The 14,502-nt window shown below is 50.8% G+C and overlaps 4 protein-coding genes across 4 annotated transcripts; 1 reads left to right on the plus strand and 3 right to left on the minus strand.

The window, feature by feature from the left end:
- Positions 1–4,826: 4,826 nt before the first annotated feature.
- Positions 4,827–5,347, minus strand: BO94DRAFT_461652 (uncharacterized protein; the record flags this gene model as incomplete). Its single annotated transcript, XM_025607944.1, has 2 exons — positions 4,827–4,992; positions 5,118–5,347. 2 exons carry the CDS (start codon positions 5,345–5,347, stop codon positions 4,827–4,829), a joined length of 396 nt encoding a protein of 131 aa, XP_025469642.1.
- Positions 5,348–8,063: 2,716 nt separating this feature from the next.
- On the minus strand, positions 8,064–10,185 carry BO94DRAFT_383291 (salicylate hydroxylase). Its single transcript, XM_025607278.1, has 6 exons — positions 9,516–10,185; positions 8,980–9,446; positions 8,847–8,907; positions 8,591–8,786; positions 8,450–8,528; positions 8,064–8,378 (listed from the first exon to the last, which is right to left on the minus strand). The coding sequence occupies exons 1-6, from the start codon at positions 9,939–9,941 to the stop codon at positions 8,222–8,224; spliced, it is 1,386 nt and encodes a 461-aa protein (XP_025469643.1). The 5' UTR covers positions 9,942–10,185; the 3' UTR covers positions 8,064–8,221.
- A 510-nt stretch (positions 10,186–10,695) lies between these two features.
- BO94DRAFT_533360 (chaperonin-containing T-complex subunit CCT5) lies at positions 10,696–13,245 on the minus strand. The gene is made up of 11 exons (XM_025611313.1): positions 13,091–13,245; positions 13,008–13,025; positions 12,894–12,942; positions 12,718–12,811; positions 12,583–12,666; positions 12,232–12,521; positions 11,529–12,177; positions 11,341–11,478; positions 11,106–11,286; positions 10,966–11,054; positions 10,696–10,915 (listed from the first exon to the last, which is right to left on the minus strand). The coding sequence occupies exons 1-11, from the start codon at positions 13,098–13,100 to the stop codon at positions 10,871–10,873; spliced, it is 1,647 nt and encodes a 548-aa protein (XP_025469644.1). The 5' UTR covers positions 13,101–13,245; the 3' UTR covers positions 10,696–10,870.
- A 288-nt stretch (positions 13,246–13,533) lies between these two features.
- Positions 13,534–14,502, plus strand: BO94DRAFT_544612 (chromo domain-containing protein; the record flags this gene model as incomplete). Its single annotated transcript, XM_025613188.1, has 6 exons — positions 13,534–13,540; positions 13,600–13,729; positions 13,782–13,824; positions 13,895–13,971; positions 14,029–14,422; positions 14,473–14,502. The coding sequence occupies 6 exons, from the start codon at positions 13,534–13,536 to the stop codon at positions 14,500–14,502; spliced, it is 681 nt and encodes a 226-aa protein (XP_025469645.1).

The following is a 14,502-nucleotide window of genomic DNA, read 5'->3' on the forward strand; positions in this document are numbered from 1 at the left end:
GGAAAAGCTCGAGGGGCTGGATGTGGAGGGTGGTGACCATGCCGGCTTATTGGGGCCCAAAGAAAATCTAAGCCTCACAAGGGCCTGTCGAGTACCTAGCAGCGTTGAACGATCTGCAAGGCGGTTCACATTGTGGTCAGTCGCAGTGCCGGATAGTAAACGTCCGCGGAATACCCCGTAGCATGGAATATGCGGTCTTCGTTCGCAACCGTCGCTGTATAGGTAGTAGTAGATAGCGGCGTGAATGACCTAGGTAAACCCCGCAATTATATAGTGTTGCCGGACTAGGCAGGCGCTATTAACTACAGAGGTTCGGACACCAAGATCGGCAGTTGTCAAAGCAAAGCTCAACAGCTAATAATTGAGCCCACCCACGTCTTTCATGCATATTCGATGCAGACAATGTTCAAGGGCAACATTATCTCCTAGGCACCAGAGCTCTGTTGGCAGGTAGAACCAAGGAACCCGCCAACATGGTGAGCTTATCCGCCTCGCTTGCAGCTGGGGCGGGCACTCCGCTCTCAATATGATCCAAGTGCTCAGCTGCCATCTTTCATGCATAGAATCGTTCCACAGTGATGCTGGAGGGAGCCACGTAGCGGCGCCATAACCCACTCGACCACCTCCGATTCATCAGGCGTACCTCTTGCAGGGTCTTCCAGGACGAGGGAGTGCGATGAGCGCCTTTCCAGAATTTACGGGGTACATTCTTGGTACATTGATCGGTTAAGCTTACGGCAGTCATCCCGATGGATAGGAAACACTCCATACTCTCCGCGTTGTCATCTCAACCCAGATAAACTTCCCGAATGATGTATGAGAGACAAATGTATATGAGATCCCGCCATCTCATGATCTCCAACGCGGAGAGGGCTTGCAAAACCCAGGGCATCGATCAACAGTCTGTCGTCAATTGGTCGTCATAGTTCGAGATGACCTCGATTACGGGGGAACCCGTAAGGAGGCGAAGAGAGCATCCGGGGGCTCCAGGGTTGATGATTGAGGGAACACCAGAGAAGGGCAAGAAAAAGCAAGCCATCACTAATGACGAGCTGACGTCCATGCTGATGGAAAGTTGCCGAGGGCCAACGGCAACATCAGGTAGAACAGACAGAGGCGACTATTGTTCCGTGGCGTAGAGACGAGAGGATGCAGATGGCTATCAGTCAGTCAGTCCTCGGTGGGACGGTGGAGGGATGTTACCTCATCCGGGCCCCTTTAACGTGGGGGCAGAACGAACCAAAACAAACAAACATCCGGTGGCGAAGCCGACCCCAAGTCACAAGACAGCTCTCCCGTCACATGATGTGGGGTCGTCCCGCGGCATTAATGCGCCACTGGTCGCGGCTGAAGGGATTCCATGTCTCTACTCTCTACACCGAGTTGCTCGTTTTCCAGCACGCGCAAATCGGACGGTATTGAACAGTATCATCTATACGATGGTGGCTCCATTCGTCTTCGCGGACTGCTCTTCTGACCTGTGAAGGATGCACTGTTGTCGATTGCTGACTAGAGACCACTACCAGAGACCACCGGAAGTGGGGAGGCAGCTGCATCACGTCAAACAGCGGCTAGGAAGCACAGGATAAGGGACCATGCATCATCAACTGCAGCTCACAGACAAAGAATGATAGACAGCAGATGCCGCTCGTGTCTTACGGAGCACTCCCGCCCGGCCATAGTCACCACAGACATCCGACCGGGCGCGCAGCCTGGCAAGAACAGGAACCGTGACGCTGTACAATGTACACAGCATCCATCCCTATTCCCTTTATGGGCTATCTGCCACTTCCATTTTGGGACTGAGCGACGCAGGGCTTCAGCCAGGAACACAGTGACCTCCAATTTATAGTCTTGTAGATCATAGAACCGTCTGGATTTTGCAGAAGTTGATCAAAGTATGTGGCTGGTGTGATGAGCTCAGGCACCGTCCTGACTAGTAAGTAGTGCATTGACCGTCGACTCAGAACAATGTCTTGAGTCCTGGTAAATTAAGCAGTCGAAGCATCCGAGAATATCGCTTCCATTAATCATGATCATTCGAGGGAGAGTATAGATATAAATATAGCCTCACAAGTGCGTATGTTCGCACATTCTGATCCGAACCTAGCCATGGAATCCAGCGCTATAATAAGAGTGTTCCTGACCTCCCACGTCCTGACGTTCTTTATGCATACACAGTAGCTTAAAGCTTGGGTTGCGCACGGATATCAACGCCCGGGATATGCACTGGGAACCTTGGGAACCTAGGGATACCAGGGTCTGATGGATCACTCATGACTCGTTATTCGCCCAGAACATCTGGGTCGGTATCCAGAGGCGACAGCATCAAAGTCCTCTTCTGTTGTTTCTTGCCCTCGCGCCCGTCCGCCAAATGCCATGGACAGGCCGTCGTACGTAAGTACCACCGTTCTCCTGAGCAGTCACATTCCATATTTCCTCCGGGCCGCATCCCCCGGCCAGCCAACCCATGAAGGTGAAGGATTCTCGTCATGTAACCAGGAAGCCCATCAGGCACCGGTAGCAAATAGACCGATTCAGAATCCGACCTTTGTTCGAGAACCGGACTAGCGGCTACCAGATCATGCCAATCCGCCGCTCGCTTTGACCTCCAGGGTTGGTGGTTCTCATGTATGCAAGGGTTACGCGGATCGCATTCAGGATCTGAAGGAACAGGAAATCAGCTTGACTCATTCGGGAAGCCCAATCCGGAACTGATGTGCTTTTCAGTTAAACATAGCTTAAACTCTCCTCGCTGAAGATTCAAGAATGGTCGCTGCTTGATCGAAACATGGGTCTCCTTCCTCTTCCTCGCTGCTATTCACCAGCCATCCACAATCCGCCCTCCGGGACACGTAATCCAGCTGTCTCGAGCTTTCTCTATGCTGCAAGGAAGCCAAGCTTCTAGCTTCTAGCCTCTAGCCACCTTATTACCTTTGTCTCCTCTCCCTCCCCTGTCTCCCCAATCCACGGATCCAGAACACACGTTCACGGAACTACCCCGGATTGATCACCCCACGAACGACACTGTGTAACTGGAATCAAGCTACCACAGAGGAGCTCACCGTGTGTTCCCTACTGTCGGTATGTACCATGCACCCATCAACCTGGGTATACCACCAATTAAATTGACTGTCCAACATGAGCAACGCATCTCCCATAAATCACGCATCTAGATGAGGTTAAAAGAACCTGACCGTAGGTTCATCGCAGAGCGGGTTACCTCTTCAGGCATACACACTGAAGCAATAGTGAATAAGGATAATTTAAACTAAATATAGTCCCTTGATTCAGGAAGACATGAATATGGACATTTAAGACAAATAATAGAGTAGATCAGTACATGCACTTCCTTCAATAAATATAACCACTACATTAATCCGTAGATACTCTGTACCTAGTTACTTAGTAAATTAGCAGCCATTGAACTTTGCACAAGACAATAAAGCCAACTTCATAACTAATAAGTAATAATAACTAACTACTAGAAACAATTATCTAATCACTCACCTCCGACCGCATCTGCATGTCCCGGTATTTGGGACCCCCAGGCATGTTTACAGATACCTTGTGCGGATGGGATCGACCCACCGCCCATCCATAAATGAGTACCTCGTACGTACGTACATAGTAATCCACCTCCTGTACATATCTACATCTACCTACCTACATACGTAAGTAAGCATGTACCATGTAAGTATCCATATCCATATCCACATCCATCTACACGAACACCTACCTATCTACCTGCAATCAGTACGGAGTGCCATGCACCACCTAATTACCCAACCAGCCAGGTAGATAAGTTTTCTCTTTGCGCAACGAAAGGCAAGATCTTAACAGAAAAATCCTGTTGTTGTTGGAAATGAAATTTCCTCGTGTCAGATGACATTTCCTTGCCTGGAACGGTTACACGTTGGCTTATGCCGCCGTTGGGATGGTATACCCGGTCGCTGCAGGGTAGTAGTCATCGTGTTGCATGGGTTCGGGGATGTTGGAAATTGCGATCGATGGTGGGCGTTGGTATTCTAGACTTTTGTGGTTGAGGGGGTCATGTGCTTTGTTTTTGTTATTGGAGAGTATTAGGTAGATGCTTATTGGGGTCTAGACTTGGCTGATGGGATTGACTGGTTTGTGTTTTTGTCGTTGTTGTCGTGTTGATTTTTTATAGTAGTACATGATAGTAAGTAGTTTTGTTGTTGGTGGATGGGGGAGTGCATAGTTGACTGGCCCCGTAGGGCTTATGCCCACACATAACTGGATCAGGGGTCTCGAATGTAACTACTACGAGTTCTTTTCCCGGGTCTGACATGGGGTTTGGAGCCAAATGTTGGATACTGGGCTAGATACGTCAGATCGGTCTGTGTCAGAGGATCATGAGCATCCTTGTCACAGTTGTCATCTACCAAACAGGTCGAATCGGATAGCATCGTCGTCGCAGAGAGAGGAAGGGGCATAGTAGCAGTCAGAAAAGTGATGAGGGACACCTCATCCGCCGTAAGCTGAAACAAAGACACATCCGAGCCAACGTAGTACGAGGGTCTTGGTGGTTCAGGATTAGGCAGATCAGGCACCGATTGCGACTGTCGCATGACCCGGGGATATAAACTATCCCCGAGACAGGCAGTAGAGTTGGGTTGACAGCCGCCATGTCCCATCCATGTGACTTGCACCTCGGATATGTTTTTAAGCTAATCGGCGTGGTTGCGGGCATCGTTTCATGTTTGGGGGGCCTGTAGAGGCTATTGGCTTACGGAGTAGACTTGTTTGTTTTCAGACTACCTACTAGTAGCAATCTGGTAGTTAGACTTTGCTTTTCCTATTGGCTAGGTCCATGGGTGTCTAGTGATGGACGAATCGGATCGCTTCGTCGAGGTGATAGGTATATATCTGACGATGAGGATGCGCCAATCACAAGAGCGCCAGAAATCCTGGATCGGAGGCTGTTGGAATCGAGATATCATCGCGAATTTCTGATGTATGGTACCTGAGCTCATTGTAGTACTTTTGCCAGGAACCATGGGGTCGGATACGTGGAAAAACAGAACAACGAAACCGTGTGAAATACAGTAAATACTCCAGATACGAAACCCAACATACAGTAAGACTACAAACACCAGCGCAAAAAAGGCACATACCAAAGGTGAACATCATCAGATGCTAGGATCACCTCCTGCAGTCGTGTGATGCTGAAATCGCCCAAGTCCGAAGTAGCGGTATAGGAAATAGCGCCCGAGATATCGCTGCCAACATTGAAGCAACGACAGGTGATTGCCCGGCAGCGTTGTTCTCCCTGCAAACACGCCCCGGCTCCTCGTTTGGCGCCTTGATCGTCCGTTGCTGTCATGAGAAAAAGAAAAGGATTCCGGCCAGGTCCCACGGGACGGAATCATGGTGGTCTTGGGCGCGAACGGAGGCCGGCCACGTCGTTGATCCTAGCCATGTGATGGCGGGTGGTGGTAACCGCGGCGGATTCTCTTCTCGCGCTGCATGGACTTGCTTTTTCGGGTGGCCGCCGCTTTAACCGGGGAATGCCTCGCTGCATTATCTGGATGCGATCAGACCCTTGGCTTGGCTATGGTTGTGCGCTTCAAACAAGATATTCTGGTTGGGGATGAGTGTTCGGAGTAGATGGCTGGTCCAGCCAGCCTGTAGCTATACACAAAGAATAGTAAGGAATCGACGGTGTTCGGTATCCGACCTGCAACCGTAATACGCTAGCCTTATTGTAGCTTATTTCAGGTATACTTTCCATCAATACATTCACGGTCACCTGATAAACAGCGGTGACAGATGGCAAGTAGATCTGGGCATCTCCATCCCCACGCATCTCTCCGACTTCTTGATCGTGGCTGCGATATGCAAGATGCTTCCTACGGAAATGCATCGTTTCTATGCGGAAATCATGGAAGCCTTCAGTCTGTGCAGAGAAAACACGCCTGCAAAGACGCGCGTCCGAGCAATAGATCGGAAGGACTGGTGAGTGAACGACTACCTTGGATGATCTTCTAGAGAGTACACCGTATCCAAGCTCCTAGGACTGAAGATCCTGTGATCCGACCATTCAATAACGAGAACACAATCGAGATACCGATCTTCGGACAGAATCAGATGCATCTGCACCGCTTAATGAGTCAGTCATGAGCGCAAGGGTGTTCCTTGCTCTCTCCCATAGCCTGTTCAAATGATGGGATGGGCCGGCTCGAGCCACCAGACGAGTGTAACCTCATCAATGTCCGATATACTTCCATCTAGATTCGACTCGAAGATGCCGCACTGCTTTTTCTGTACACCGCAAAGCAGTGGAAACCGGAAGTGGTCATGAGACAACCGACAAAATTACATATCGAATTGCTGGACTTTCTTCTTCAGACCATGGTTGTTATAAGCTGACTTTGCTTCTCTGAGATCGAGGATCCCCTGCGGATGAGTACCATGACTCTCGCACAAGGCCATCGGGGTCCTTTCCTCCGTCCAAGGAGGATTTGTGTGAACACCAGAATCATACGAGAAGCGAACTCTCTGCAGATGCAAGCCGTTGTTGCACATCGATTAACATGGTTTCTTGGTCAACGATGTCCCCATGACTGCCTCATACAATGTCTCCGAGAGCAAATGCTTCGATACGGGAGTTGGAAGTGATAAACAAGAGATCGTCTCTTCTGACAATGACCGGAGTCACGAGTGCCGCGTCTAGGATGAGCATTCACAGACCCGAAGTCTGCAGCATTTGTCTCGTTGACTTGCTTCTTCTTACTTTGGTATCCAAGACTTTCTCGATTAATGGAGGGTGGTAGACTGTCCTATCGTCTGATAGCCCGACGAATAATACTCTGGTCTCGCTATAATCGTGTGCTTTGCATCCATATAGTCACCTAAATTAGGACTGCTTTAGATGAAACCAAGCCTACAACAAGGCTATTGTGGGGAATGAAAAAGGCTTAAGCGCCAACTAAGCCGGGTGCGATGGGCTAGAACAAGATGGCTTGAGCGCTACGACATGGTTGTCTTCGTCACAAACAGCACTATGTGGAGTATACAATGACCCCTGTCGGGCGGCTATTCTTGAGGTCATATGAAGAGATCTCCCCACCGTTTTGCAGGGATCTCTAGGTTTTTCCTCGGTAGGTAATCCGTGTCTCTTGCAACTTGCAAGAGCTGGTTTATGAACAGGGACCCCGGAAAGTTGCACAGAAGATGGCTTGTCCGGTAAAACATCAGCTGCATGGTCCCGGCTGAATAGACGCGATCGGCTGGGCCTAGAAGTCGGGTTTGCTTCTTCTCAGATGCATGGCTACGTTGCTATTTACGGGAGAGTTTCACTGCTGGTCATCTGAGCGAATGCATTGCATCGGGCTTACCATGCCTGTGCGCTATCGATCATATCCTCCGCTGCTGGGCCGTGAGTGGATGTCGATGTCCAATATTGTCTGTTCATTTCTGAGCCGTCGACTAATGGGAAAACGCAGTCGCCGGGCCAATGGAGGGCCGCGCTCCCCTCAGGTCTAGACGAGGCAGCCGAATAACAATTGCATTATCACCGCTGATCAGACGACCGTCACCCGATCACTCACCCCCTCCTTGGTGGAATTCATTTCCACCCGTCCTGATTGCTCCTACCAGATTGGATGAGTGGCTCGAAGCTATAGGGGCTATAATTTGGGTTGATAAGGCAAGCGACCAATGCCCTTCCCATTCCCTTTCATTGCGCCGATCGTACTTTATCACTCAATCACCGACTAAGCCCATGCTGAGCTGTCAGCCCATCATCCATCTTCTCTCCCGTCTCCACCATCCGTTGATCCATCCCTCCGTGTCTGAGCACACGTATAGCAGCACATGGCCCTCTTCGCAACATCTCTTCCTCGCAACCTCACAGGTCATTTGGATAGCAAATACGGAGTAGTGGCCCAGCCTCGATTTATCGGGTTTCGGTGGAGACTCATCCGGTGATACAAGACAGGTGAACTAACAGAATCGACGGATATTACGAGCAGGAGCGGGCACATGGTCTTCCATTACGGTGATATGAAAGATACCCTCGAAATCACTTCGAAAGGAATTCCATTACAAGGCATACTAATTCATAGGACTTGACTACTGTCAGCTGCTCAAATGCAATCACAAATCATGGTCTCGTTAGATACAATACAACCCCAAAAGGATGAACTCCACCACCAATGCAGGACTAAGCTCAGTAACTGGTGCACAAAGGCTGTGCTCAGATTCGAGGCTGAGGCGAGACATTCCCATGTTCCCCGACAATCGTTCCGTTTGACAGCTTCAAACCAACGGGTAGCCCTCTGATGAACTTGCCGGTATATGGTAGGCCCTTTTGCGTGGCAGCGACTTCCTCAATATCCCTGTGCATATCGTATCTGGCTTGGATGTCAGACTCTGGACGCGGACAAAAGTGCAAGAGTCAGAGCAAAGAAGACAGGCGACTTACGCGTTCATCTCTTCGATTGTCAGTTTCTTTTTCTCGTCCTCCACTTTGTATGTGGCCGTGCTAGTATTGCTGGAGAAGCCTAGGCGAGGCAGTCAGAACAATGTCCCCAATGCTCACAGCTTCAATCTGGGCATAGCTTACCGATGCGCTCATTGATGTTATATGCTGCCTTTGCAGAGGCTGCCTGGACCTTGGTGGCTCGGGGCAGTCGGACTTCCTGGTAGATCGACAGCGCTTTGGCGACATCGCCCTTGAAGTGCGCCCTGCTAAAAACAATTCCCAGGGCAGCGGCGTCTTCAATCGCCATGCAGGCACCCTGACTCTGATGGGGCATCATCTGCACTCAAACCATTAGCTAAATCTCAGATATGGTCGGATACAATAAATCTGGACGTACCGGGTGCCCTGCATCACCCAGCAGGCAAGCCATGTTTTTGGTGATGTATGGGTATGGTTGACTGATCAATACCATTAGCAATCAGATCCCCAAGCAGGGCAGGTCGATGGAAGCCCAAAATATGAAGACTTACTGCACCCACAGACGCCATGGTCTGATTTCCTGGCCGATACCCAGATGCGAAAGGACCTGGCGATCGAGATGAGGGTAAGGCGCCAGCAATTCCTCGACAGGACGGTCTTCGCCACCCCAGGTATGGTTCGCATAGTCTCCCATCTCTCGAGGGAAGAAGCAATAGTACGACAGCAAGCGACCGCCGTTGCAAGGAGAGAGCACAATCTTGTCCCACTTGCCTTCCTGACCACCCCAGTACTGCAGGGCACTATCCTTGGAGTAATCAACCAGGCCCAATCGGACGGCCTCCTCCGTAGTCACATTCGCATGCAGACAGCTCGAGGGTGCAGGCTTCCTTTCGGGATGAACACCGATGATACCACGAACAGCCGAGCCAATGCCATCTGCACCGACGATCAAGTCATGCTGGGCCGTCTCCCCATTCGCAAAGGAGATGACTCCGGCCTCCAGATCAATATCCTTGCACTAAATAGCAAATCATCAGCATCCAAACCCCGAACCCACAAGTAAGAAGAGAAACAAATGACCACAAACCTGAAAATTAACCCTCAACTTCACCGGTTCCCCCTGTCCCTCCTCCTGCATCGCACAATCCTTCAACATAGCATGCATATACTGGCGATGAAACATATAATAGAGGAACCCCCAGCGTTCCTCATAATCCCCCAAATCATAAACACTAACCGGTTCCCCCGTCTTCCAATCCCGATTAATCAACTTCCTCAGAACCACCGGATCACCTTTCTCAACATCCACCCCCCATTCATGCAACCAGCGTGTTCCATTCGCAGCACACGAAATTGACGCCCCTACCTCCCCCACAAAATCATTCCGCTCATACACAGTCACCTCGTGACCTGCCCGACGCAGCGAAATAGCCGCAGCCATTCCACCGATCCCGCCGCCAACAATACCGACATTAAGGCGACGCCAGGTTGATGATTCGAAGGAGAAGCCCATTATGACGTTACTTCGGACTTAAGGGAAGTATATATATAAAAATATATCCGACCACCACAACAATAACAACAAAAACCAAGTTATGTTATCTGACAAAGAATAAGCTGAAGAGGATGAAAACCGAAAGAGAGGGGTCAAGTGGCGCATCCCCCAGGTATTTAACTTCTCGTGATCGAGCTACACACCATACAACACAATCCAACTTTCTTTGCTCGTAAAACGTCACCCCCCTTCCTTATCTTTGGGTTTCTTGGTGGCGGCATGTTACCCTGGCGGGTAGGAGGCGGGCCGCGCACCTTGTAGTGCATTATCCGCCTCTGGGCGGATATGGACGCCTGGCTTGGTGGGTTGTGTTTCCGTTTTGTGGATGCTCGGCTTTTCCTGTTTTGGGGTTTATCGGGATAGGATAGGGATGTTTGGGTCAAGGGATTGATTGATTCGATTCGATTTGATTATGGGTTGTGATAAGGGTGTGATTGTCGGTGGGTATGAGGGGTTGGACTTCGGAGGGTATTTTTGAGGGCTTGGATCGAGTTGAGTTGGGGTTTGGAGATACTCATGGGGATAGTAGTTTTGCTAGAGCTGGGTTTGGGATAAGGGGGGTAATTCATGGGGATAGATGGGTGGCTGCCTCACATACGATATATAATTTTGATTCGGTGCGTTTTATTGTCGTTTGTGAGTTGAATGCGGAGTACTACTGTGGTTAGAGATGTAGTCTACTATTCCTACGGGATATGTCCGCCTACTGGAACCCGATGAATGTCATTTCTGTCATTTCACTATTTCTATGCAACTGACATGTTATCCATAGCATCACCCAGACTGATTACCTCAAGAACTATATGTAGTATCATCGATTCCGCATGACTGCAACGCCAGTGTGTGTCACTTTTAGCCATCGAAACAAAAACCTGTATACAAGAAATCTAGAATTCCTGATCGTCATCGCCCGAAATGATGACGTTGTTGATCTGTCGTCGTTAGTTGCGCTGGCATGAACAGCAAAGCAGAGGGGACTCACCTTAAGGACCATACGGCAGAGCTGAGTAGCAAGCAACAGCTGCGACCGCTTTCCGATCAGGGGATCGATGGCAAAGTGCTCTCTCATATCTATGGAAAAAAATTAGCCTGATGTCAAGATGAGACTCCCATATCACTTACCGTTGTTGCCAGTCAACATGCAGTCAACACCCAGACGGGAGTTGTTCTCCTTGACCTGACGAGACTTGATCGAAGCCAGGGTCTCAATCGGGCTCAGACCAGAGTTCTCGGCGAGTGCCATCGGGACGGCATCCAAGGCGTCAGCGAAAGCGCGCATGGCATATTGTTCGATACCGGGGCTCTGGATATAACAGTTAACAGAAGTATAAGTGGGTCTTCGAAGAGATTTACACACCTTGACGGCAGCATCCTCAACAGCAATGGAGCAAGCAATCTCAGCAGCACCACCACCATAAACGACACGGTTGTCGCGGACAAGGTTACGCACAACGCAAAGAGCATCGTGAAGCGAACGCTTGGCTTCGTCGATGATCTAATGAGAGTTAGTGGTGTGTACTCTAAGTCGACATCGTTTGAACTGACCATCTTGTTGCTTCCGCGGACAAACACCGTCACAGCACGGCTGTTGGCGCACTCCTCAATGACGAGCATCTTCTCCCGCGTGGTACCGAAGGTCATCTCACGAACACGACCCGCGGTTCCGAGTTTCTCCGAGCTCAGGTCCTCGAAGCGAGGAACAATACGACCGTTTGTGGCGATGGCAATCAGTTCGATCTCAGGGCCGCCGACCCAGCGAACGGCAGGGAGCTTGTTCTGGAGCAGGAGGTGGTTGGCCTCATCGTCGAAACCCCACTGGCAGATGACCAGGTTGGCTCCGGAATCCTTCAGGTGCTGAATCATTTCCGTGAACTTCTCCCGCTCATAGTCCTGCAACTTCTTGAATTCCTCGACTGACGTGATGTCGAGCTTGTGCTTGGTCTTGGGCTTCGGGGGCTCGAACGGGCAGGTCAGGATGGCCAACTTAGCATCCCGAACTTCGTCTGGCATCTGGGGGTGGGAGAAATCTTTGTCGACAATGACACCCTTGACGAGGAGGGAGTCTTCAAGGGCACCTCCAACTTTCCCGTCGACCTTGATCAGCTCGAAATCGACATCCTTACGCTCGAGGTCAGCCACGGAGAGGACGGCATCGATGGCAATCTTGGCAAACTGGTCGTGGGACTTGGAAACACTGTCCGGTGGTCAGCACAGGGAGGCCACGGTGGAAAGAGAAGAGTCCGCATACATCTTGCTACCCAAGCTGGTCTTGGCAACCTTCAGGAGGTTTGTAGTGTCCTCTTTCGAGAACGGAATCTCGTCACTGATCTTATCGAGTTGTGCAATGGCAATTTCGCAAGCCTGGTCGTATCCGTCGGCGATCCGGATGGGGTGGATGCCCTTGTCGATGAGGTCGGACGCCTGTTCCAGCATGGCCGCAGCCAAGACGACGACACCGGTCGTTCCGTCGCCAATCTCCTCGTCTTGAGACTTCGACAGCTCGACCAAAAGCTTGGCCACATTGTTCGTGATTTCCATCTTCCCAAAATCAAAAAGTCAGATATATCTCGGGTGTACTTGCGGGGCGCAAAGGACGAACCTGGCCGAGAATGGTAGCACCATCGTTGGTAACGGTAATATCGCCATCGGGGGAGATCAGGATTTTGTCGAGACCACGGGGACCCTAGGAATTTCTTAACGTCTGTTTGTTCTGCCGGCCTATGACGGTGCATACCAGGGAGGTCTTGACGATGTTGGCGACAGTCTTAGCAGCGACAATGTGCGCCTTCACGGCATCGTTGCCATGCACTCTCTTCTTCTTCCCTTGACTGCGGAGGAAAACCATGTTAGCCGCCTGCCCTGAAGGAAACCGTCCGGTTTGTATGAGATGGATCGGGAATCGAAACGTACTCCCTAACGACGATGAATGGCCGGCCCTGTTCATCTTTCATCACAGAAGCTGAGGTGACAGTCAGCGATCGAAGTCGAAAGTAAGAGTTATACTGAGGCAGCGTAAGTTCCAACCTTGAGAGAGATCAAGCTCTGCAGACCGAGACACAGGAATGTTAGTATAGGTGATGCCGAGTGAGGGGTATCTTGAAACATACGCATCGCCATGTTGACGGTCTGCCACCTGGCAGGAAGCCCACTTCAAAGAATCGGAAAGAAAGCCGGCAAGGGGCGCGCGAGAGGAGTCAACGGAACAAGAAGACTCCGGCGAGAGGGGATCGGAGGGAGGTGGGGAGACAGAGGACCAGACGGCGGAGGGACTTGGAGGCACAACTGCAATTCGAAATTCTGGAGATGACCAAAGCGGGCTAGTGAGCTGCTTTCCATATCGGGTATAGCGTGTTTTCCACCGCGCGCCTGCGCGACTCGGCATTTCGTCTGCGCCCAAAGGAACAGCAACCTCAGCTCCCTCATTGTGCCCCGTCCCTTATGTCCATTCCGCTGTCATTCTCCTTCTAATCGATATAGACTGTGGGGCCCCCTTCTCGCGAAATCCACCACGTTGTTTTCCCGACTTTTTAGCCTCGCCTCCTTCAGGACAATGCCTCGTGAGTGGTGATGCATCGATTCCGCGCTGTGAGCGCCCGTCAAGCTGACTCCCTCCAAGCCCCGGTCCCTGACATGTCCGACGATGAGTCGACTGGCGAGTCGATCCCGTACGACGATGCCGCCGAAGTGAAGCGGAATTCTGCTACAAAGAATGATGAGGACGAGGAAGAGGAGACCGAGGAAGACGTGTGAGTGGGCACAGAGGTGACCTAGTCGCGAAGCGGCTATTGACTTGAGTAGATACACTGTTGAAAAGATTGTGAGCCACGAATGGGCGAAGAATGTACGCAGCTTCCTCCACGACCGCCTGCTCAATTGACCCAAAGGGTGTGCTTGGGCTAATGATGGGACAGGGCGATCTACTTCTACAGGTCAAGTGGCATGGTTACGACGACCCCGCTGATATGACCCTGGAGCCAGAAGAGAACCTGTACGCTACCAGACGCTGACTTGTACATCCGAGACGATACTGATTGCTTGTATTTAGAGAAGGCGCGAAGGAAGTACTTGACGAGTACTTCCGTAAGCTGGGAGGTCGCCCCGAGAAGCCGCAAGCACAACCAAAGAAGCGCAAGTCAATGGGAAGGCCCCCCAAGTCAACGCCTGAGAAGATGCCTGAACCGAAGAAACGTCGCAAGTCACGAGCCGAAACAGCCACGGAGACTCCAGATGAAGAGCAAGCTGATGACAATGAGGGCAATGAAAGTGACGGGACAAGCACATGGATGCCTAAATCTCGGAACTGGGAGGGCGAAGTCGACAGCGTCGAGACAATTATACGCGAGCCTGGGACATCGAATCTGCTCGCGTTTCTCAATTGGAAGAACGGCAAAAAGTCAAAGGTTTCCATAGAGCTGTGCTACGACAAATGCCCGAAGAAGGTAAGATCCCCGAGGATCGCGGTTGTTTGTCAAGGCTAATGCGCATCAAGATGCTTGCATTCTACGAATCGCACCTGTGA

The sequence above is a fragment of the Aspergillus sclerotioniger genome (assembly GCF_003184525.1).
Source record: "Aspergillus sclerotioniger CBS 115572 chromosome Unknown BO94scaffold_8, whole genome shotgun sequence".
Classification (NCBI taxonomy): domain Eukaryota; kingdom Fungi; phylum Ascomycota; class Eurotiomycetes; order Eurotiales; family Aspergillaceae; genus Aspergillus; species Aspergillus sclerotioniger.